Below are 25,537 nucleotides of genomic sequence, written 5' to 3' on the forward strand. Positions count from 1 at the left end.
AAGATTTAATGTACATTTATTCTTACCACGTGGAACATATAGTATAAAGATTTCATACTGAATAAATGATATTCATTGAACCAAAAAAAGGGAAAAGGAGGAATTTACATGTTTTTAGCTACATAGCCTGAAATACAAATATCCATATCTCTGGAGAAAAGAATTGTCAAATGTGTTTCTCTTCATCTAGAGTTTTTTTGTTGTACCAGGAGAACAGATTTGATCCGAGTCTGCCGTAAGGAGCCGTGGAGTGAGAGGCCGGAGGAGAGAGGGTCTATCAGCAGGGACTGGATGACAGGAACCAAACTCATGGGTCACCTTCCATTATCAACAAAAAGTGTGGGAATAGTGACAGAGAAAGGAAGTGTAATGTACAACATCATATATATACACCACAGCAAAGCTGCATCTTTAGTTGAAAACCAGTCCTAAGAGGTGATTTATTTTACAAGGGTCAACTCATACAATCAAGGGCTAAAGAGAGGAGGTAAGGGTGTTGTAGTAGGTTCTCGGTACTTTGGGGAAAGCCTTTTTAGCTTTTAACGTCAAAACTAAAATTACTTTTTAAAACTCTAGTAGAGCTGCATTGTCAACGTTTTTCTGTATGAAACTTGTTTACAGAATGCCTGACACTCAAGAGCAGTACGGTACAGAAAATGGCCTACAATCTACTGCACAGGCCTCCCAGTGAAGGTTTTCTCAACAGCCAACTGAGTTGTAGGCTGACTGCTAAGCATCCAATTAGACACTATACCATCAGATCAGGCTGTTCCTCAGTCTGTTTTACCTCCAAACATGAACCAGAGTCTGACTCACTCACTGTGCTCTCGAGGAGAGCGCAAGGGCACACATTATGCACAAACTTACTGTAAACAAGACAGCAACTTTGGTTACAGTTTGTTTTTCAGCTATTTATTCATCTTTATTAAAAATACATCCCCCCCCCCCCCAAACGTGTGGAACACTCCTAAACCCGGGTTCCCGCTCTGTCATCTAGTTGGCATTAATGTTGCAAGTTGTGTCAGTTTGTGGAGTCTCTGGTTTGTAAATCCACCACTGCAGCTTTGTGACGTCCCTTCTCCTTGAGTGAGAACAGCGAGAGAAGGCTCAGAGAATGGAATCTGAAGGGTTTGCATAAATTAAAAACAGTCACTTGAACTTCCCCTGCCCCCTACACACATACAAGCCAGGTTGTAACCAGGGGGTGAGGGGGGACGAAACCAAGAGGAGGTGGAGCCAAAGCTCCCTACAGCTGTCATGACTGGCCAATCAGAAAGAGTACATCGCAGATGACGTGAGACACCACCGAGTTCATGAGAGGTGACACTGAGAGGTCAAGGAGGCGTGACTCGTAGAGTGTGAACTCTGAGTGGTTCTCCTCCACCTTGGCTAAGGCGTGCAGGGCCCGGGCCGCCCGCCGCATCATGTCATTACTGGTGGGCTCAAAGTGCATCTCCTGCAGGTGCAGCAGAGAGCTCTGGCTCTGCTGTAGCTGGGTGGCCGCCAGGCTGTCCTCCAAGAAGCCCAGGAGGTTACCCACGCTTCCCTTCTGCACGGCAATGGCGCGCGCTGCCATGCTGTCTCCCTGGGCCAGGTTGGCCAACAACACCACCGACATCTCCCTGCAGACGGCCACCTTTCTCTCCCCAACCAGCCGCACCAAGGTCCCATACAGCTTCTCTAACCGACCCAACGGCGGCGTGGCCAGGACCAGGTCCACATTGTTGTCTTGGACGCTCAGCTTACTGAGAGTCTCCAGGACCAGTCTCTGGGGGGACATTGCGCTGTGGGGCCCCAACGTGGGGAAGGGGTCCTGGGCCTCGGCCGAAGGGCACACGGCCCAGTGGAGGAGGCCGTCCAGCAGCGGAAGGCAGATGCTCTCGGGGTAGATGGAGAGGTCCAGCTGGCCAGAGATGTTGGCAAGAGTGACCAGGCAGTTCTCCCTCAACAGCGACAGGCAGTCCCACCACCATTCGTCCCTCTGGCCAAGGCAGTCATCAGACTCCTCCTCCTTCTCGTAGGTGAGCGGGGCCTGCTTCCTCTCAGGGTGGCGGTGGTGCAGCAGCACTAGGCGACCCAGCAGCAGCATGAGGCCAGGGTGTTTGGACATCTCCTGGTCGTTGCCAGGCACGAAGGAGAGGCTGCGCACGATGTTGGAGACGCAGATGCAGCGGCGGGCTAGAGCGTCCTGCCAGTTAGCCAGCATAAGCAGTGGGCCCTCGTCCTTGCTGTGAGGCTCGTCCTCCACCACACGCTGGGGGACTTGTTGACGAGGAGGGCCGCTCGGTTTGTCGTTCTCCTGCTGGCTCTGGGGCTCTTCCGTCTGTGACGTTTCAACTGTCTCAGCGTCTGAGTGCTCGGACATCCCCTCCTTAGGGTCGGCTGAGGTGTCGGTTGTTGTTGAGGCCTTCTCTGTGGATGATGGCTGGGAGGGCCGATGATCTCCTCCACCTTTCTGCTTGTCTTTCTCTGTGGGGGTAGCATTGTCCTTGTCCCCCACCATCTCTGTTTCTAGCCTTTTCCTCTTGGCTGTTGGGACGACCAGCACTCGTTCTCGTGGGACCAGAAATTCCTCCCTCCTCTCAAAGTGGGTCTGGATGTGTTCTGTGCCGTCTCCCCCACCGGCGCTCCAGTGGAGCAGCCCACTGTCAAACTCCTGCACTTTTCCTCTCTGGGTTGCCCTGCCTGCCGGAAACGGATCCTTCTTCCTTACCATCTTCAGGGGGAGCTTGTCGAACTTGCTAGCCTGTTTGGGTCTCTCCTGGGGGGTAGCTGGGTCCGATGAAGAGCTGGGCTGCTCAAAGTTAGAGAAGCTCTTCTCCTCATCTTCAGCGTCCTTCTCTTTCAGAGTGTCCCGTTCTGAGCACGACTCCTGCTCATCCTCTTGCTTCACCGGAGCCTGTCCCTCGATTGTCGTCCCGGCCGGCTGTTTTGAACGCTGCACCACCACCTCTTCTTCCTCATCGTCGTCATCCTCCTCTCCGTCTATGTCCTCTAACCCTGATTCCTCATCTTCCGTGCAGCTCCAGTCTCTGTCCAGGGCGTCAGGGTCCAGTAGAGTCCTCTGGCCGTGGTCGCCCACCTCGTACTCGCGCAGGATGCCGAAGATCTCGATGAGGCAGCGCCGGAAGTACTCCACCACCAGCTCCAGCAGGCCAGGCAGCTGAGGAGGAAATGTAGGAGAAGTTCAAAAGTTTGCATTGTATGATATGATGTGCATGACATAAAATATGGAAAAGGACTTGGGAATAGGTGAAATTGTATAATTTGTGAAAGGATAAATGTAAAAACAAAAGAAGCCCTAAATAAGAAAATATTACACTTCTGATTGTATAGGTTTACCATGTAGGGTTTTTATTAAAACCTCTATCCCACATTGTGGCCAGTGTAATAATAATTTGGTGGGTGCTTATGTCCTATTTCACACATGTACAAGTGTGTAAATTGTTAAGTGTTTTGCATATCCGACTCTCCCCCAAGACACCGTCAGAGAGTGGGGTCACAGCTAGTGTCTGGCAAAATTAGGTTTAAGCACCTTGCTCGGGGATTCGAACTAGCGACCTTTTGGTTACTGGCACAAATATCTAACTGCTAGGCTACCTGTCTTGTTAGCTCACCAAATTGAGGTTGAAGGTGGAGATGCTGTTGTCGTCATACAGGAGGATGTTGATGGTGTCGAGGGCCCACGTGCTCTCAGCCAACAGTCCAGACTTGAGGGACATCATCACCCTCCAAGCCTCTGGGGTCCCTATGGAGATATACAAATACAGTATTTTAACTCATGCTGATACCCTTCACAGTACTGATGGACCACAAAATACAAACACTTTCATAGAGAGCTGAAGCAACCTATCATTGGGATCACTAAATACTGTATACTGCATGTATAATAATATTGTGGGTGGAGTTCTGGGTTGTGATAGCCATACCGATATCTTTCGTGGTGAGGCGTCGGCGTGGTTTTAGGACAGGGTGGGTGGCCTCCACTGAGCCTGGGGGAAAGGGCATATCTCTACGGATCAGAGGGGACTGCACAGACTGGGGCACTATGTGAGAGGCAGGGACCGGGGGCCCTGCCTTTTGCATCTTGACGCCACTGTGCATGTAGGGAGATTTACTGGGCGACGTCCGGCTCGGCATGGGGGAGGGACTGGACACCTGTGGAATGTGGTTCTGCATGGCCTGAGCGGATTGGTAGTTGGACTGCAGGGTGCGGGTCATGGGCGGGCCCGTCCCTCCAGGGACGTAGGGGGGCTGCCGAGGGCCCATCTGACCTGGCCCCCATTGGCCCTCGTGGTTCATGCGCTGCTCCGATGACATAATTTCCTCCGAACCGCGGTTCATGCCGGGGTATCCGGGTCCCTGGGCTGAGCCCCCTGGGGGGCCACCCTGCCGGTTGGGGTAATTGCCGGGATAGTTCATCTCCCCGCGGCCCTGCCACACACCACCCTGGGGGCCGTCAGGGCTTGGCTGCATCATCTGAGGGGGCATGGAGGGCTGGGCGTTGGGCCCAGTGGTGGCCTGCATGCGCTCTCTGTTGAAGGGGAAGGGGAACTGGCCCTGGGGACCAGGCAGGCGGCGGTCAGTGCCGGGGAAGGAGCCGCTGCTGTACTGTGGTTGGTACATCTCTGGCTGGCCAGCAGGGGGTGCAGAGGCCGCCCCTGGCTGCTGCTGCGGTTGTTGCTGCTGCAGCCCTGCACTGAAGGGCCCGCTGTACATCTCCCCCTCGTGACGCTTTGCTGGTGGGTAGCCCCCTTCCACGGGACGCTTGTAGTTCTGCACAGAGCAAAGATGTTTAGGTAGGTGGTGCCATTACATTGCATCAGATGAATGTTGATGACTATTACTTTCCCACCTATGGCTATTACTCATCTATACAGTAAGTACTACTTTTGGGGTAATAACAGATGGCTACTGGTTACCAATTTACAGCGACGTCACACTTCCAGTGCATACACAGTGAGTTGGAGTCATCACCTGTTGTTGCTGTGGGTACATTCCTGGCTGTTGATTGGGATAGGAACCACCAGGGGGAGTACCATGGCCAGGATATTGATTACCATAGGAATCATTCCTGTAAACAACCACAACACATCAGCAAGACATTCCACATAAGCCAAGTGCCTAATATTGCTACAGTATACGGCTAGTGTGCCAATAAACCCTCATTGTGAAAAACAACCCCATCTTTACAATATTGCAGGACTATAAATGCTGGGACAGTCAGTGCATGGTGTCTGTCTGCACAAATCTGTGACAGACCTCGCCTGAGATAGAGGGGTGCTGGTTGGTGAACTGACCGTGGCTGCTGCTGTGATGGGTAGCGGTTTGGCGAGTACATCCCTGTGTCGGTGTTGGCAGGCATCAGGTTTGGCTGCGGTGCACCAGATCCCATGCTGCCCTCTGGACCCATCCCCTGCTCTGGCCTGGTAAACACCACAATGTTGGTTGACCACACTTAGTACAAATTATTTCCATTAAAAAAAGGAAATGAGCAGACTGCTACAGTCATGATGGTGTCTATAGAATTATACTCAATATGGCCGCCAGTCCACCCATCGTAGACACATTGACTTGAATGTGGATGTCCTTTCTAGTAATTATATTTCTACGGCCTATAAGCGTGTGTAGGGTCTTACCTCCTCTCGTAGCCTTGTCCGTAAGGGCCTGGTCCATACTGCTGTCTCTGAGCCATCGACATGTTCCCCATAGCACCTGGTGGAGGCCCACGGTTAAACTGTTGCTGCTCAGCCATCCCACTGTTAGGACCCTGACTGGCAGGCAAGAACTGCTCCCCAACTGGAAAGAAATACACACTCCGTCAGCAAGGGACCCAGCTTCCCAGCACCATCAGTTTCTAGGGATCTTTCTTGTAGCCTCTTCTACCCACCTTTCCGCATGGCACCAAAGGGGTCTTTGTTAGGCCCTGGACCCTCATAGGGCCCTGGACCCATGCGACCTGGCATCTCTGGGGTGCTCATGCCAGACTGGTAGCCAGAGTTAGAGGTCATGGAGTTCCTTCTGGGGAAAGTAGGGTCACTACCGTCAGCAAATGGGTCCTGCAGCGCCACATTGCTCCTAAAAGATAGAGGGACGTTTAGTGGGTAAATAGGGGTTTATCAAAGCAGATAGCAGAGTTGGGGTGAATTCCATTTAAATTCATTAAGTAAATTAAACGTCCAATTGAAGAATTGAATCTCCTGAATGCAATTGATAACTCAAAGAGGATGAGATTGAAGCTCTGAGACTCACCTGGCCCCGGTTGGCATCTGGGTGGGGTGTGGGGTGGAGGCAGGTGTGGGGGGCTTGAGGTCGCTGCCCTCGGCCATGGAGCTGCTGGTGGACTGGGGGGTCTGAGGGCCCTGGAGAGAACCTGATCCAGCTACCGTAAAAATAAAATAAAAAATAAATAAAAAAAGGGACATTTCAGTTAGTTGACTTTCATCAGGTGGTTCGAGCCCTTGGATGCTGATTGTCTGAAAGCCGTGGTATATCAAACTATATACCACAGGTATGACAATAATGACTATTTACTGGTCTAATTACATTGGTAACCAGTTTATAATATCAATAAAGCACCTTGGGGGTTTGTGCTATATGGCGAATATACTAAGGCTACGCGTTGCGTCGTGTCTAAGAACAGCCCTTAACCGTGGTATATTGGCCATATACCACACCTTATTGCTTAATTATACAGGTCATTCAATCGACATTTCTACCGAAACTAGACTGTGGCGACATTATCTACATGAACGCAGCTGCCACTTCATTAAAGCCGTTAGATACATTTAACATAGTGCACTTAGTTTTTATTATAGCGTCAGGTTCAGTACACGTCACTGCATTCTTTACCAGATAGTAAGCTGGTCCTCTGAATTCAAGTAGGTCGATTCATCGCTTTATTTTGATTTATAAAGTTCTCTTACAAAAATACCCAGTCTCAAGGATGGCTAACTCTGGAAATCTCTTCAGCCTCCTCAGAGTTAGGTAAATCTGCGTTTATTTTCTTTGCACCCATGTATCGAACAATCTACAGAGTTCCCTACAACTGGATGTTCTGGTGCCTCTCGGGCAGTTCAAAATGTTGATTGGGGACCTCTTTCCTGATGAATGTGATTTTTTTACAAAAATATATTTTTATATTGTTTTTTGTAAATTATGCGTATGCAGGGCTCCCTTGTGAAAGAGATCTGGGTCTCAATGGGACTCCCTGTTCAAATCAAATACATTACCTCCAAAAAAAGATTTTTAAAAAACCAACTTTTTGCAACGAAAATGAGCGTTTCACATTGGACAAGACTAAGTAGTCCCAACCAGTTTCAGTCCGCTTTCTAACGTTTGATGCCTAATAATTACGACCCACCATAGTGTGGATAACCGTCTGCACTGACCTGGGGAGGGTGGCTGGACCTTGGCCTGGTTGGCCTTCTTGTTGTCAGTGATAATCTCAGGAGGGGGGTCCTCCCCGCGTTCGATCTTGCACTCGAAGGCGTACAGACACTGGATGTACTGCTTCTTCAGGGAGCTGGCGGCGCTGCTTGACGTGCCAACGTTCAGGTTGGTGGACAGCTCACGCCACTTCTTGTTCTTGTTCACCTGGACATGGAGCATGAAGACAGGGACATTAAAACAGGGACCAGAGAGAAGGGGATGAGCAAATAAGAACCCAGAGATTGTGCATGGTGTGTTTGTGCGTGTGTTATACTTATTTATTGAACCTACACTACCGTTGAAAAGTTTGTGGTTACTTAGAAATGTCCTTGTTTTTGATAGAAAAGCACATTTTTTTGTCCATTAAAATAACATCAAATTGATCAGAAATACATTGGTTGTAAAATGACTATTGTAGCTGGAAACGGCAGATGTTTTATGGAGTATCTACATAGGCGTACAGAAGCCTATTATTAGCAACCATCACTCCTATGTTCCAATGGCACGTTGTGTTAGCTAATCCAAGTTTATAATTTTAAAAGGCTAATTGATCATTAGAAAACCCTTTTGTAATTATGTTAGCACAGCTGAAAACTGTTCTGATTAAAGAACTGACATTCTTTAGACTAGTTGAGTATATGGAGCATCAGTATTAGTGGGTTCAATTACAGGCTCAAAATGGCTAGAAACAAAACTTTCTTCTGAATCTCGTCAGTCTATTATTGTTCTGAGAAATGAAGGCTATTCCATGTGAGAAATTGCCAAGAAACTGAAGATCTCTTACAACGCTGTGTACTACTCCCTTCACAGAACAGCACAAACTGGCTCTAACCAGAATAGAAAGAGGAGTGGGAGGCCCTGGTGCACAACTGAGCAAGAGGAAAAGTACATTAGTGTCTAGTTTGAGAAACAGATGCTTTACAAGTCCTCAACTGGCAGCTTCATTAAATAGTACCCTGTAAAACACCAGTCTCAACGTCAACAGTGACTTCGGGACGCTGGCCTTCTAGGCAGAGTTCCTCTGTCCAGTGTCTGTTATTTTGCCCGTCTTAATCTTTTATTGGCCAGTCTGAGATATGGCTTTTTCTTTGCATCCCGGAGTCGCCTCTTCACTGACGTTGAGACTGGTGTTTTGCAGGGTACTATTTAATGAAGCTGCCAGTTGAGGACTTGTAAAGCATCTGTTTCTCAAACTAGACACTAATGTACTTTTCCTCTTGCTCAGTTATGCACCAGGGTCTCCCACTCCTCTTTCTATTCTGGTTAGAGCCAGTTTGCACTGTTTTGTGAAGGGAGTAGTACACAGCATTGTACAAGAGCTTCAGTTTCTTGGCAATTTCTCACATGGAATAGCCTTCATTTCTCAGAACAAGAATAGACTGACAAGTTTCAGAAGAAAGTTATTTGTTTGTAGCCATTTTGAGCCTGTAATCAAACCCACAAAAGCTGATGCTCCAGATATTCAACTAGTCTAAAGAAGGCCAGTTTTATTGCTTCTTTAATCAGTACAACAGTTTTCAGCTGTGCTAACAATTGCAAAAGGGTTTTCTAATGATCAATTAGCGTTTTAAAATTCTAGATGGATTAGCTAACAACGTGCCATTGGAACACAGGAGTGACGGTTGCTGATAATGGGCCTCTGTAGATATTAGATTTTTTTTAAATCATTTTTTAAATTTTTTATCTGCCGTTTCCAGCTACAATAGTCACTAACAATGTCTACACTGTATTTCTGATCAATTTGATGTTATTTTAATACCCCAAAAATGTGCTTTTCTTTCAAAAACAAGGACATTTCTAACGGTTGTGTATATTTATCCAGGAATTCCCATTGAGGTCAGAAGACCTCTTTTATAAAGGGAAACCTGGCCAAGAGGGCACCTCAATAGGGACATAAATAGACCAAACACACTACAGTGCATGCATGCATAGTACAGCACAAACCTACACTGACCTGTGCGAAGCCTCCAATCTCCTTGACCGAGACGTAGAGTCTGAAGAGGTCTAGGGGCTTGCGGCCCACAGCAGGCAGGTTGGTCATGCCCATGGCTTTTTCCTCGATAAAGCCCAGGTAGCGGTCCACCCACATCTTCCTCTCGAGCTCGGGGCCCAGCTCGTACAGACGGGTGATCTTCTCGTTGGTTGTCGTGGAAGAGCTCGACTTCTGGAAGGCGGCAAGAGAGAGCCGTCATGAGGGAAAGGGTTGGGTTATAAACCCATTGGTCTTATTTCCCTTTAGTAGCTAGCTCATTGGCAACTGTAATAACCACGGAATAAAGTCAAAAGTATTATGGTAACGTGTGTTAACAGTTTACAAACAATATGGTTTATAACGTAGTTTCTTTTAACGTACACACAAGCCCTTAAAAAAATTGTCCCAAGTGGACAGACAGACATTATCCTATCACCTTGGATTTAGTCGGTTCCGCTTTTGGTGTTCCATCCACTTTGTTGTTCATCTTTTGGCCCTGGTTCATTTTCCCATCCATACCAAACTCTGGACTTGGGGCTAAACCTAGGTACAAGGGTACATTGTGGGGTTGAGCACTGTTCAACAGCTTTTGAACAACAATTCTCGGGATCAGGACATATACCAAACAACTGCTGAACGACCAGAGGCAGCTGACATTTTTTTGTATTCTAATTTCAGAGCATTACAGACTAACAAAGATTCCCCTATAGAACATATTCATACCGCGGCAATTGTTCATTGACCAACGTTATCTTCAAACAGGATAGGAAGTGCTCTGATGAAACCAATGCAAAAACTTTCCTCAAGTGTGATTTAGATTAACAACGACTGCACTAAAACAATATTTGTTTTGGAAAACTCATCCGTCTATGCTAGAACTTTCAGATGAGAAAGGTCTATTGTGAAAACACTGCAGACAAATTGCATCAAGCCTTACTTACTGGCCACCCCAAAGCAAACCTTTGCCACTGACCACCGTCCCAACCAAAGTCATCCTGCCATATCAGAAATACCTGGGGCACCATGGAGCAACAGTATTGGACAACAGTACTCACCACTGGAGTTATTGGCCATGTTGGCCCCCATAGGGAAAGGCGAGCCGCCCTGCGCGTTCATCATGCCAGGCATATTGTTCATGGGAGGGCCATAGGGGGCGCCAGGGCCCATCATGCCAGGGGGCATGTTGGGATAGCCAGGCATCCTGAACGATGAGGGACAACCACACTTTTAACATGTAGCATGATTTCAGAGTGAAAAACATTCCTCTCCTGCTGAAAAACAATCAGTTATGCAACAATATCACTAAATAAGCGTGCCATTGCAAGGGGGGAATTCTTGTTCTTGATACAAAAATGTCTAGTGACTTTGTACACCTGTGAAGACTGTAAAGCCTAAAGAGAGAGAAAATATGCTGAATCTGCATCTGAAGTTTCCAATGCTTTTAATGTGTTTGGATGTAATGTGAGAGTCAGGTATTACTCGTAGTGACAGGGGCTGGAGAACATCTCGTCTGCCTCTGCCCATCTACCTCTCAGTGAGTCTGTCTTCATCTCATCTGCTCTCTCCTCTGTTCTTTATTTCCTGCTGCTCTAATCACTCCTCCTCTCACTGCCTTCACAGGACCTTCAACGTATAGGAAAATCTACTAGTTAGGACCAGATATCACATACTCAACACATTAACAATGATTAAAAAAAAGAACATATTGGGTGGAGGCACACACCTGTCTATATAAGGTCCCACAGTTGACAGTGCATGTCAAAGCAAAAACCAAGCCATGAGGTCGAAGGAATTGTCCGTAGAGCTCAGAGACAGAATTGTGTCGAGGCACAGATCTGGTGAAGGGTACCAAAAAAAGTCTGCAGCATTGAAGGTCTACAAGAACACAGTGGCCTCCATCATTCTTAAATTAAAGAAGTTTGGAACCACAAAGACTATTCCTAGAGCTTGCAGCCCGGCCAAACTGAACAATCGAGGGAGAAGGACCTTGGTCAGGGAGGTGACCAAGAACCCGATGGTCACTCTGATAGAGCTCCAGAGTTCCTCTGAAGATGGGAGAACCTTCCAGAAGGACAACCATCTCTGCAGAACTCCACCAATCAGGCCTTTATGGTACAGTGGCCAGACAGAAGCCACTCCTCAGTAAAAGGCATAACAGTCTGCTTGGAGTTTGCCAAAAGGCACCTAAATGACTCTCAGACCATGAGAAACAAGATTCTCTGGTCTGCTTAAACAAAGATTGAACTCTTTGGCCTGAATGCCAAGCGTCACATCTGGAGGAAACCTGGTGGTGGCAGCATCATGCTATGGGGACGTTTTTCAGTGGCAGGGACTGGGAGGCTAGTCAGGATCGAGGGAAAGATGAACGGAGCAAAGTACAGATAGATCCTTGATGAAAACCTGCTCCAGAGCGCTCAGGACCTCAGACTGGGGGCAAAGGTTTATCTTCCAACAGGACAACGAATAAGCACACAGCCAAGACAACGCAGGAGTGGCTTCGGCACAAGTCTCTGAATGTCCTTGAGTGGCTCAGCCAGAGCCCGGACTTGAACCGATCGAACATCTCTGGCAAAACCTACAAATAGCTATGCAGCGACGCACCCCATCCAACCAACAGAGCTTGAGAGGATCTGCAGAGAAGAATGGGAGAAACTCCCCAAATTCAGGTATGCCAAGCTTGTAGCGTCATACCTAAGACTCAAAGTATTGAGTAGAGGGTCTGAATACTTTGTAAATGTGATATTTCAGTTCTTATTTGTAATAAATAATCAAACATCTCTAAAACTGTTTTTGCTTTGTCATTATGGGGTATTGTGTGTGTCTTGATTAGGGGGAAAAAACAATTTAATCAATTTTCGAATAACATACTGACCACATCCCCCGCGTCGCATGAGCGAGCATTGCAAAATTAATAAACATACCGTAAATTCCGGACTATAAGCCACAACTTTTTTCCCAGGCTTTGAACCTCGCGGCTTAAACAATGACGCAGCTAATATGGATTTTTCCCACTTTCAATTTTTTTCTCTCCAAAAAAACACATTCTGTGACGTGCTCAGTTTTTTGGCGGCATGAAGCTTTCATTAGACCAATGAATTTGCCGAACGGGTTAAGGTCAAACAACTTTTTTGTTTACTGTTTAGATTAAATCGAGCCCTCAGGAGAAATGCATATGATGCAGCTTTCAAGTTGAAGGCGATTGATCTGGCTGTTGGAAAAGGAAATAGAGCTGCTGCACGGGAGCTTGGTCTTAATGAGTCGATGATAAGACGTTGGAAACAGCAGCGTGAGGAATTGACTCAGTGCAAAAAGACAACTAAAGCTTACTGCTAATTTTTTATTACAAGCCGTGTTTCGTTAAAGCCTATTTATTTTTGTTACAAGCCGTGTTTCGTTAAAGCCTATTTATTTTTGTTACAAGCTGTGTTTCGTTAAAGCCTGTGTAAAGTTCATTTGTTTCAATGTACCGGTAGGCACCTGCGGCTTATAGACATGTGCGGCTTATTTATGTTCAAAATAATAATTTTGTTTAAATTCAGTGGGTGCGGCTTATATTCAGGTGCGCTTAATAGTCCGGAAATTACGGTATACATGTTATTCAATCATTGCATCCAGACTGCTCGCGCGTGTCTGCGTAGCCAGACACTAAAATAGAACTTGGTTCTATTTGTGACGCTTGACGCACTGCAAGTCCTGCCTCTCCCATCTCCTCACTCACTCACATTGTATATAGACTTATTTTTCTACTGTATTATTGACTGTATGTTTGTTTTACTCCATGTGTAACTCTGTGTTTGTATGTTGTCGAACTGCTTTGCTTTATCTTGGCCAGGTCGCAATTGTAAATGAGAACTTGTTCTCAACTTGCCTACCTGGTTAAATAAAGGTGAAATAAAAATTGGTTTATAGGAGCATATACCCACATGGGTGATTGAAAGATAGATGAGGTCCACACTCCAGTCCAGTCAGTAATGGTAATGCAACTTAAAGTTGGTTGCCAACCACCATATAAAGTCCAAAGAAGAAGCCTGAAGGAGGAGCGATTACTAGAAAAAAATCTTGGTTTACCCTTTGGATTAATTGTCGGAGTAGAGGACCTTGTGCATTTCAGGTAAAATAACAACCCAATGTTTATATCCCAGGACAAATTTTTATCCTTTTCGACCTGTCCCCAAATTAATATTGTTGGTTTCGATATTTCAACCTGCGTGTCCTGATCGCGTCTAGTGTGGGTGGACAAAATCAACATGCGCACGAGCTGTCTGGTCAGCATGTAAGGCTGTAACGTAACACAATGTGGAAAAAGTCAAGGGCTCTGAATACTTTCCGAATGCACTGTACATGTGTAATATGGTTTAGTAAAGAGTATAGTGTACCTGCTGTGTATGGAGTTGGTAGCAGCGTGTTGCATGACTACAGCTGCAGCCTCCTGGGCCTTCCGGTTGAGGCCGGGGGGAGGGCACATCCCTGAGCCCACCTGAGGTGGCATGTTACCCATGCTGGGTGGCATGTTGGGCCCCATGTTGGGGCCATAGGGACGCACTCCCACCTGGCCCGGAGGCATTCTACCAGGGGGGATGCCTGCATACGGCAGCCCCCCTTGCCCAGACATGGGGTTGCCAGGGCCAGGGTTCATGGGGTTGCCCATGCCAGGGTAGTTGGCATTGGGCATGTTGTTGTATCCAGGTTGCCGGGGATAACCTATAGTAGAATGGACAAAAACAATGTGTGTAAAAAAATGTATGTTAAAATTAAAATAAACACTGCTCAGGTGACATTGGGAAGACTAGTTATACGCGCAAAACAACAAACTAAATCTTTAATCAACTTGGGATTCTATTGTGAAAGGTGTACATGACTGCTAATGTCTGTTGAAGTTGTGCAAGGCACTATACCGAGCTGGCAGTGGATTTGTGCACACTGAGCTATGAGCCTGCCATCACAGTGGCAGCTCTACTGAGAGGGGGGCTTTGCTATGTCAGCTGACTGTTCTCCATGGCTAAAAATAGCTGTGCTAGGCTCAGGGAGGGAGGGATGAGCTGATAGGAGGGAATTCCTATGAGGCAAAAATACATATTCCATGGATTTGGCTGGGGGAACAAACAAGAAGCAACTTGACAGGATGGTGAGATAATTAAGTGGGAAGCATTTATACATTGGCAGTCAGAGGATAACCAAAATGTTAAAGATCAAAATGATTACAAGTGTATTTGGTATATCAACTGAGTTGTTATTTTTCAAGTGCACCAAATGTTGATATTTTGCCACCAGCCCCTTTCCTTTGTTGCACAGTGTAACCCACAGAACTCACCTTGTGGGCCATACTGCCCACCCTGAGGTCCGTAGCCCCCCATGGAGTTGTTCTGCTGCTGATAAGGTCCCATCCCAGGGTGCATCTGGCCTCCAGAGGCCTGTCGGGGTGACAGGGGAGAGGCAGACTGTGGTGAGCCGTAGGGGGGCATCTGGGGGTTTCTCTGCATGAACCCTGGCAGGGTCAGAGAAGAGAGAGTAAAAGAGACGTTAATCCTCCAACAAAACACTGGAAATCTCTCATAAGACACATCAGAAGGCTTCGGTACAGAAATTTTCCAGTATTTACTTAGAACGTACATGGTAAAATGGCAATTACATGTAATATTGTTTGAAGTACCAGAAAGTACCTATTGTTACCACACAATTCTCTGGTAAGTACCAGGTACCATAAAATGAAGTGCAGCCTAAGTTTCATTAAAACAGAACACTGTCAGTGGTCCCTGCAGAACGGGGTAGTACTGTGTGAGGTGATTCTCAGTTAGGGTGAACTCACCTCTGTCCTGGGCCATGGGAGACTGGCTCATGGCAGGGTGCAGACTCCCGTCAGACTGTACACTCGATGGTCTAGGGGGCATCTGGGTCACTAAACAACAGAAGGGTCGTCTCAGTATGTAAATAAGAAGTCTGAGTAGGAACAAGGCCACAAATGTCACTACTTAGTTAACAATATTTTAGGGACACTTAAGTTAATCCAACAAAATGACCATAGTTTGAAACAGTGGAGCTACTGCAGCCAAGCACAGTTTTCTGTATCGTTTTAAAAGATTATTGGCTGCAGTAGCTCCACTGTTTCAATCTATGGTCATTTTGTTGTCATCGTGCATGTGTCCTAGTACATGTCAGAAAAACCCATGTATGTGTGCGCACTCGTGTACGTGTGTTCACCTGGCATTGTGGCGGGTGAGAGGGGTCCCGTGCGGGAGGTGGTGGCACTGGCAGGGGAGCCGGCGGGCGACGGCGAGGGCCCTCGGATGCCTGGCAGATGGGGAGAGGTGTGGGGCGAGAAGGGCGACTGGGCCAGGTTGCTCTGCTCGCCCTGGCTGCTTGACACACCTGAAGTGCTCACGCCAGGACTCAGAGAGCCATCCGTGCCCGTGGGCAGGTCATCGATGGAGCCTGAGAGATCCTGCAGACACACAAGACAGGAGAGAACAGGGCCTATGGTGAGGAGACGCTGTGGAAAAACGCCAGCCTGATGGAATCGACATGACAGCCATTAGCTGACTGTACAGTTCGCAGTGAGACGTCTTGATAACGACTCCATGCACTTCCTGTAGCTCTGTCTACTAGCACAACGAATCACATACAGGATGCAAGCACAATTTAATCTCCTCAGTGTTGGAAAGCATGGAAGCACATGTTCTACTAGGTTTGGAGACATGTGACACACACAGTTATGGTTATTGATCTTGTCGAGGAAAAGAGGGAGCATATTAGAGCAGGGGGTTGTCATGGTTATGGTGGATGTGTGCAGACTCAGCACGGAGCCACCCTGCCATGTACATTTGATACAATCTGATACCGTCGCTTTCGTTCTCGTATTATCCAGGCCCGAGCTCTGCTCAAATTTACTAATATTCATCTCCCAGACTGCCACACAACATTTCTGCAAGTTCCCTACGCATGCCCAATGACATGTACAGACACACACACTCAAATGCCATACAAAATAAACACGGGTAGCATTAATTAACCACAACATCAGTTTGATTATGTTAAGACAAAAATCGGTCACATGGATTCACGCGAACATGTTTCAATGCATTATGATTTCAGAACAATGTAATAATTTGATTTATAGACGTATAGTATACCTTTGCACAGGTTGGGTGAGGACTCACCGGTAGGCTGGACGGCCGGCCTTGCACGCTGACGTCCTCCGAGCCACTTTTGGGCTGGTTGGAGGGAGGGGCGCTAGACTGGGAACTGAACGAGTCCTGGGATATCTCCTGGGGGAGAGAACGAGACAATCGGTATTGAAGAGCATTCACATACACACGTATGCGCACATGAGAATACAGTGACAATACCAATGCCTTCCATCTGCTGAGCAAGTATGGCAACCGGTACTGCACGTTCAATGACGATATCAAAAGGTACCTCAATCATAAAACAATCACACACACACAATTCAGTTGTACCTGCTGTGGTGGAGGAGGGAAGCGTTGGTAAGGTGACTGCTGTGACTGTTGTTGTTGCTGTGGAGGATTCTGGGAGTAGGATGCAGGCTGGACCTGTGGATGCTGGCTGTGACCTGGTGGTTGCTGAGGGGGTTGAGCGGGTGTCTGGGGTTGCTGCTGCTGTGTGGAGAGCTGCTGTGGGCCCTGCGTGGGTGGATAGCTAAGCTGGGGCTGCGACCCTGCTGGGACCTGGGAGCTGGCCTGCTGTGGTGGCTGGCTGGGAGGCCCCTGCTGCTGGGGGTAAGGAGGCTGACCAGACTGGGTTTGAGCCTGGGCCGGGCCTTGGGAGTAGGGAGGTTGAGACTGCGGGGGCCCTTGGGATGGACCTGGCTGTGGGCCCTGGGACTGGGGGGGCATATGGGGCTGCGGATAGGGCGGCCCACCCTGGGCATGTGAGGATGACGTCTGTGAAGGGTGGGACTGCTGAGGGTAGGCTGTCTGACCACCCTGCTGTCCTGGAGGTGCCTGGGGGTAGGGCCCTTGCTGCTGGCCTGGGTGTGAAGCCTGGCCCTGTTGGCTGTAGTAGGGCCCTTGGCCCTGAGGCCCATAGCCTCCTGGTCCCTGCTGTCCATAAGATTGCATCTACACACAAATACATATCAAAGTTAGAAATCATGCAAATGGGGAAGCATATGACAAGCAAGCCATATAGTAGTGTGTGAAGAGAAGGAGGGCTGATTTCTGTGTGAGATAATGTAGGAATAAGTCAGCTTGATGACACCACTGACCTGCTGCCCGTAATGCATGCCTCCCATAGCCCCAGGGGTGCGGCCCTGAATGACCACCGGGTATCTCTGGGAGCTAAGTGGACCGTATCCTTGGCCTGGGTATGCATGACCCTGCTGGGCTCCTGGGGGAGGCCCCTGCCCAGGCTGTTGGGAGTATGGACTGCCCACCCCGTACGGCTGGCCTCTCATTTTAGCCATCGGATCCATTGCACCTGGGGGCTGTGGAGCAGAAGATCAAATACATGAACAACACTTCATAACATGAACACTATAAAAAAAAATATGAGGTGCGGGTGACAGGATGTACCATAGATCACAAAAGACTTGGATACGGGCAGATGACTACACTATAGTTTATAGGCACTTTATCTAGCAGGGGTCTCTCATGCAAACCAACTCACACATTTCAAGCTTCTCAATACAGCAAGAGCTATAGAGACGCATTTTCCCATCCTGATAGGTACAAAAACAAAAAATATAACAGAAGGCAAGTCCATAGAACACGTGAAAGCATTACAAGAGCAAAGAGAACGAGAGGAGATTTATTCATTACATTTTTCCCACGGTCATTAACCTTTTATGTGCGATAGTTATGGAGCTATATCTATATATATATATATCTACACACTGCTCAAAAAAAAACAAAGGGAACACTTAAACAACACAATGTAACTCCAAGTCAATCACACTTCTGTGAAATCAAACTGTCCACTTAGGAAGCAACACTGATTGACAATAAATTTCACATGCTGTTGTGCAAATGGAATAGACAACAGGTGGAAATTATAGGCAATTAGCAAGACACCCCCAATAAAGGAGTGGTTCTGCAGGTGGGGACCACAGACCACTTCTCAGTTCCTATGCTTCCTGGCTGATGTTTTGGTCTCTTTTGAATGCTGGCGGTGCTTTCACTCTAGTGGAAGCATGAGACAGAGTCTACAACCCACACAAGTGGCTCAGGTAGTGCAGCTCATCCAGGATGGCACATCAATGCGAGCTGTGGCAAGAAGGTTTGCTGTGTCTGTCAGCGTAGTGTCCAGAGCATGGAGGCGCTACCAGGAGACAGGCCAGTACATCAGGAGATGTGGAGGAGGCCGTAGGAGGGCAACAACCCAGCAGCAGGACCGCTACCTCCGCCTTTGTGCAAGGAGGAGCAGGAGAAGCACTGCCAGAGCCCTGCAAAATGACCTCCAGCAGGCCACAAATGTGCATGTGTCTGCTCAAACGGTCAGAAACAGACTCCATGAGGGTGGTATGAGGGCCCGACGTCCACAGGTGGGGGTTGTGCTTACAGCCCAACACCGTGCAGGACGTTTGGCATTTGCCAGAGAACACCAAGATTGGCAAATTCGCCACTTGAGCCCTGTGCTCTTCACAGATGAAAGCAGGTTCACACTGAGCACGTGACAGACGTGAGAGTCTGGAGACGCCGTGGAGAACGTTCTGCTGCCTGCAACATCCTCCAGCATGACCGGTTTGGCGGTGGGTCAGTCATGGTGTGGGGTGGCATTTCTTTGGGGGGCCGCACAGCCCTCCATGTGCTCGCCTGACTGCCATTAGGTACCGAGATGAGATCCTCAGACCCCTTGTGAGACCATATGCTGGTGCGGTTGGCCCTGGGTTCCTCCTAATGCAAGACAATGCTAGACCTCACGTGGCTGGAGTGTGTCAGCAGTTTCTGCAAGAGGAAGGCATTGATGCTATGGACTGGCCCGCCCGTTCCCCAGACCTGAATCCAATTGAGCACATCTGGGACATCATGTCTCGCTCCATCCACCAACGCCAAGTTGCACCACAGACTGTCCAGGAGTTGGCGGATGCTTTAGTCCAGGTCTGGGAGGAGATCCCTCAGGAGACCATCCGCCACCTCATCAGGAGCATGCCCAGGCGTTGTAGGGAGGTCATAGAGGCACGTGGAGGCCACACACACTACTGAGCCTCATTTGACTTGTTTTAAGGACATTACATCAAAGTTGGATCAGCCCGTAGTGTGGTTTTCCACTTTAATTTTGAGTGTGACTCCAAATCCAGACCTCCATGGGTTGATAAATTGGATTTCCATTGATTATGTTTGTGTGATTTTGTTGTCAGCACATTCAACTATGTAAAGAAAAAAGGATTTAATAAGATTATTTCTTTCATTCAGATCTAGGATGTGTTGTTTAAGTGTTCCCTTTATTTTTTTGAGCAGTATATATTTTTTGAGCAGTAATATATATATATATATATATATATATATATATTTGAAGTCAGAAGTTTACAAACACTTAGGTTGGAGTCATTAAAACTTGTTTTTCAACCACTCCACACATTTCTTGTTAACAAACTATAGTTTTGGCAAGTCGGTTAGGATATCTACTTTGTGCATGACAAGCTATTTTTCTAACAATTGTTTACAGGCAGAAGTTTACATACACTAAGTTGACTGTGCCTTTAAACAGCGTGGAAAATTCCAGAAAATGATGGCATGGCTTTAGAAGCTTCTGATAGGCTAATTGACATCATTTGAGTCAATTGGAGGTGTACCTGTGGATGTATTTCAAGGCCTACCTTCAAATTCAGTGCCTCTTTGCTTGACATCATGGGAAAATCAAAATAAATCAGCCAAGACCTCAGAAAAAAAATTGTAGACCTCCACAAGTCTGGTTCATCCTTGGAAGCAATTTCCAAACGCCTGAAGGTACCACATTCATCTGTACAAACAATAGTACGCAAGTATAAACACCATGGGACCACGCAGCCGTCATACCGCTCAGGAAGGAGACACGTTTTGTCTCCTAGAGATGAATATACTTGTGCGAAAAGTGCAAATCAATCCCAGAACAACAGCAAAGGACCTTGTGAAGATGCTGGAGGAAACCGGTACAAAAGTATCTATATCCACAGTAAAACGAGTCCTATATCGACATTACCTGAAAGACCGCTCAGCAAGGAAGAAGCCACTGCTCCAAAACCACCATAAAAAAGCCAGACTACGGTTTGCAACTGCACATGGGGACAAAGATTGTACTTTTTGGAGAAATGTCCTCCGGTCTGATGAAACAAAAATGGAACCGTTTGGCCATAATGACCATCGTTATGTTTGGAGGAAAAAGGGGGAGGCTTGCAAGCCGAAGAACACCATCCCAAACGTGAAGCACGGGGGTGGCAGCATTATGTTGTGGGGGTGCTTTGCTGCAGGAGGGACTGGTGCACTTCACAAAATAGATGGCATCATGAGGAAAGAAAATTATGCGGATATATTGAAGCAACATCTCAAGACATCAGTCAGGAAGTTAAAGCTTGGTCGCAAATGGGTCTTCCAAATGGACAATGACCCCAAGAAAGAAATAAAAGCTGAAATAAATCATTCTCTCTACTATTATTCTGACATTTCACATCCTTAAAATAAAGCGGTGATCCTAACTGACCTGACAGAATTTTTACTAGGATTAAATGTCAGGAATTGTGAAAAACTGAGTTTAAATGTATTTGGCTAAGGTGTATGTAAACTTCCGACTTCAACTGTATGTGTATGCATGCATGCATATATCGCTCATCTCAAATGGAGGGCAGTCTGCCCAATCTTAAACACATCCCAGCTGTGCTTCTGTTTGGTTCGGGGCCAAGCTGGTTTCCCATTGGGGGGGGGGGGGGGGGGGGGGGGCAATTCTGGCTCTGAATGAATGACATCATAAATGGAGGGAGAAGTGGCCTACTCACTGTTCTCTGTTATGATGCGAACACAACTATGAGTCAGGTATCATCTCAATGGAGAAAGGTTCCTTAAATCTCTAGGTTCCTTAAATCTCTAGGCCTCCATCTCCTCAACATTATAATTTCACTCCATGTAAATTACTACCCTTAGGCCTATCAGTTTAACTTGCTCAACTCAGAACAACCTAAACAAGGGTCGTCAAAAGATTACATGTCGATAACAACATTAATAACAACAAATGGACAAGCAAATGAAAACATAAGCATTCATTTACCATAGTCGATTCTTATGGGCTTGGATTCTTTATCTGTACCCTTGTCAATGCACACTGCTCTGAGACTTGAGACAGCTCTGGCACGTCACTGCTAAACAAAGGCCTTTAGAAACGGAGGGCAAAAAGCGTTTCTTGACATTTCCCAGCTTCCAGATAATTAATTGAAATAAATAAAAAGCAGCACATGGCTAATCTGCATAAGACAGAGTGGAGACTCCCTAGGCGGGGAGAGGCGGCTGGACGGTCTCTGTGATTGGCCAAGGGGGTTAGAAGGAATTCTTAGTCACACACAGAGACAGAGTGGCACATGAGATACAGCAGCTACTCATGCCACACACACAGCTCATGTTCACCTCGCTATGCAGTGTCAACACAGGAATACATCTGTATGTCATTGATAGATGAACCCATCAAATGGGACATAGTGGATGACGTCTCCCTAACATGTTCACATTGGCATGCATTACCATTACCAACCTAACAAAGATCCTATTGATGACCAAAACATTGTCAGGTAGAAGTTTGTTAGGGAGAAGTAAAGGTGAGTGAGTATTACTGCTTTAATATGCTAGTGAGTAATGGCATGTAACCAAAGACAGCTGGGCATCCATCAGATAGGCCACACTGTAGTCTCGAAGCATGTATAATATTTCATGACAGTTGGTTAGTTCTGGGCGATATTCATGCGTAGATAAATCTGCTCTGACGACCTCAGCTTTCCATGATAGTTAAAGTGGTCAAGCCCAAATATGATTGCGCCAGATTGTGTTCTCAGGTACTGCAGCAAGTTCTTGTTGTAGCCTACATAAAGGTTTCCCAAACTTAGTCCTAGGGGCCCCCCTAGGTGCACGTTTTGGTTTTTGCCCTAGCACTACACAGATAATTCAAATAACCAACTCACCATCAAGCTGATTATTTGAAATCCGCTGTGTAGTACAAGAGCAAAAACCAAAACGTGCACCCAGGGATGCCCCAGGACCGAGTTTAGGAAACTCTGGCCTACAATGGGTCAAATTCAGTTGCTTCCAAATGTGAAAAACCCTGTCAAAATGGTCTGCGCAACCTGAACTTGTCAAATAATGTTAATTTAGCAATGTCTTTATTTCATTCATATCACACCCACAGTCTTTGATCCTTCAAATTGTTATTGTGTTAAATGTTTACATTTTTGTGATGGATTGCTCATCTGGCATCTAGTGTACACATCTCAACCACTAAGAAAAATTCCTTCGTTTCAGATTTGTAGCTCATAAATGCATGGTGCAGATACAAAAACTACTTAAAAGGACTGTAATAATACATTATTAACTTGAGTGATTTACCTTGTCATTTTACTTTGATCCAAAATGAGAGGAGATGGTGGATGCTTAACAATGAGGGTCAAGATACTATAGCCATTTTCATCAGCCTTTCTTTATAGGATGGTGCAAATACGGTTACGAACTTATACGTGTAGGCTACAAAGTTCCGTAAACTCTTCTATTTGTCATGTTGGTCGCAGTTTTGTTTATGAATCTAGAAATTCAACAGGTATGGGTTAGGCTATACCATGTAAAAAAAATAAAAATTAACAGTGGCACAGAAAATGGCACACAATATCAAACTGGATTGACAAAAGTTAAGTGACTAACTTGATCAATAGGCCAAACTCCGACCATCTCTTCTTATTATAGAATGCCTGTGGAAACTGGCATGTCATACGTGTGGGAAACAGATGATTGCAAAGTAGTAATTTAGAGAAATTGTCAAAAATGTGTTAAGTATGAGCAGTCATGGATTTGTGCAGTGTGGAGGAGTGAACTTATCAGGATGTTTTTTTTTTTGCATTACAGCATATGCAATTATAAATGGCCAAGAGCACAGGATGAGGAGCCAATCAGATCTCAGCTAGCACGTCAAACCAAGACCAACTGTCTACTGGGTTTGACAGCAGGATTTTTACCTCCACAATTCAAATCCCAGAGCAAAGCAACCTGCAGTCAGTCACTCAAATCACTAGGCCAATGTTTACAAGCAGAATGCAGTGGTGGAAGCAGTTCCTGGCAACAGGGCGCCAAATTACACTCATAAATAAATAGGCCAGTGTGTGTTGATTAAAATGTAACATTTTACATCATTTAGTTACTCGTACAGTCCACTTAAAATCACTTTCAAACACACGTGTACGCTTTTGAGTCTAGGCAACATCAGTGTTCTGGGCTTGCAAATGATGTGCATTTCCTTCACAATTTCCATAATGATCAAAACAGACTTGTGGACATAAAAAGGTATAGTCTATTCATAAACATTAAACTGTATTGCAAAACGACTGACGTTAGCAGTGCAAACGATAAGAAATACCCTATTAAGGAATAACTGTTTAATTACGTTATATACCGTCCTGCCGAGAAACAAGTCTGAGTAATGAATATAGGCCTTTAGAGCTTTTTCACCTCTTTCAAGATTCGGGCCTCCATTCTCTGAACGTTCGAAGTTCAATCTCAAAAGGAGGATTGCCGAAGAAGAGTTGCCTGAAAGTGATAAAATTCATACCAACTAAATAAATACTGTTTAATGAGGTGGTGTTGGAAAAACGAGAGGCAGCCATTTTAGAGTGTCTTTGCAAGCGAACTGGCTCGCAACAATGGCTGGCCTGCTACGTTGTGAACTACATACATAAGATTACACCAAATGTACAGTAATAAAGATTCGGTGGAACATGGGCCTTTACCTGGCTTCTACCTAGGGATTGCCCTGTACTTCCAGGGCTCATAGGCGGCGGATGATGGGTCCTTTGTTGCCAACCCGGATTCCCCCCTCCATACTGACCGCTACTGCCCGTGTCTGTTGGTCCCTTACTAGCTCCTTCCTGATTACTATATTCACTAGATGGGTAATTCGGATATACCCGCGTGGAGCTTGGAGAGGTTAGGAGCTGGTTGAGGGTTGGGGTAGACGTTGGCTGTGGATTCCCCATACTATATCTCTGATTGTTGTACGATGCTGCCATTGCTGTGGGTCCTCCTGCCGATTGCTGCTTAACGTTAGCTGGCTGTCCCCCAGCTGCCGGAGCCTGGGTATTACGCGAGGGGTTCATGCCGTATCCTTGGCCAGAATAGGGAGTTCTGTTCGGGAATGGATTGTAATTGTTAAACTGGTGGTTAGAAAAGCCATGGTCGTGTGAATTGGGTTGATATGGGTCCATCATATTGCTCGACTGCACGGCTGGACCTGCAGCAGCTGCCATGCCAGGGCTTTGTTGTCCGCCATGTTGATGAAAAGGGGCCCGGCCGTAGTGTTGACTGTATCCATAAGAAGGTGGAGGAAAACCGGACCCATGGTGGTGTACCATCGCGGGATGGTTATTCCCCTCGGATCCGATGGAATCATTCTGATTATTAATAGTCCTGGACGGGTTCCCATTCCCGTTCTTCATCTCAGGTTCCCCTCCTCCCCCTGCATTTCCAACATCGACCCCGTCCTGCAGATCCCCCCGGCCCGGAGATCCGCGCTCTAATCCCGACTGCTTGTTTTCCTGCTGCTTTTCCCCCAGTATAGAATCCTCATTTGGGTCTCGATCCGGCTTCTTTAGTTCGGAAGGCGGGCTTGTGTTGAGAGTGGCGGCGCTGGCGACCTGAGCGGCCATAATACCCCCCTCTCTCGGCGAGTCAGTCACAAGCAAACGCTAACATTGAATATAAATAATTGTTTATAACCATTTATCCTTGTCCCGACTCATTCCCACCCCTTTCACCGGACCGAATCCGGTTGTCTCCTGATTCCGATGTGAAAATAATTGGACACGTAATAATAAACCTCAAGGATGCATAAACAGACATATATTCTGGGGGTTCTATTACTGAGCGAGAGTAGACGCAAGGAACGGAGCGAACCAGCACGAGGCTCCGCGAGATACAGCCATTTTACTGAGCCGTACAGACAGAAGTAAAGTACGGATTGGCG

General features: G+C 46.8%; 1 protein-coding gene across 4 annotated transcripts; it reads right to left on the reverse strand.

Moving 5' to 3' along the window:
- LOC106604989 (AT-rich interactive domain-containing protein 1A) lies at window positions 1-25,537 on the reverse strand. 4 transcript variants are annotated; one of them, XM_045718305.2, is made up of 20 exons: window positions 24,306-25,537; window positions 17,625-17,843; window positions 16,858-17,478; window positions 16,558-16,665; window positions 15,602-15,842; window positions 15,210-15,299; window positions 14,715-14,888; window positions 13,780-14,104; window positions 10,459-10,604; window positions 9,840-9,946; window positions 9,380-9,595; window positions 7,392-7,596; window positions 6,253-6,382; window positions 5,891-6,078; window positions 5,640-5,799; window positions 5,301-5,426; window positions 4,978-5,074; window positions 3,930-4,776; window positions 3,618-3,748; window positions 1-3,163 (listed from the first exon to the last, which is right to left on the reverse strand). In XM_045718305.2, exons 1-20 carry the CDS (start codon window positions 25,218-25,220, stop codon window positions 1,256-1,258), a joined length of 6,954 nt encoding a protein of 2,317 aa, XP_045574261.1. In that variant the 5' UTR covers window positions 25,221-25,537; the 3' UTR covers window positions 1-1,255. The 4 variants fall into 4 exon arrangements, with proteins under 4 accessions (XP_045574261.1, XP_045574262.1, XP_045574259.1 ...); XM_045718306.2 differs by having other exon boundaries at window positions 9,386-9,595; window positions 24,306-25,536; XM_045718303.2 differs by having other exon boundaries at window positions 16,531-16,665; window positions 24,306-25,536.

Source organism: Salmo salar, chromosome 05 (assembly GCF_965601325.2).
Source record: "Salmo salar chromosome 05, fSalSal1, whole genome shotgun sequence".
NCBI classification, from domain to species: domain Eukaryota; kingdom Metazoa; phylum Chordata; class Actinopteri; order Salmoniformes; family Salmonidae; genus Salmo; species Salmo salar.

Excerpts from the sequence above, each read along its gene's own strand:
- LOC106604989 (XM_045718303.2), bottom strand. The coding sequence starts at position 25,220 with ATGGCCGCTCAGGTCGCCAGCGCCGCCACTCTCAACACAAGCCCGCCT. Across the intron at positions 16,666-16,857 it reads TCCCTCCTCCACCACAGCAG|GAGATATCCCAGGACTCGTT; the intron begins GTACAACTGAAT and ends TCTCTCCCCCAG. Across the intron at positions 7,597-9,379 it reads GAGGCTTCGCACAGGTCAGT|GTGAACAAGAACAAGAAGTG; the intron begins GTAGGTTTGTGC and ends CTCCATGTCCAG.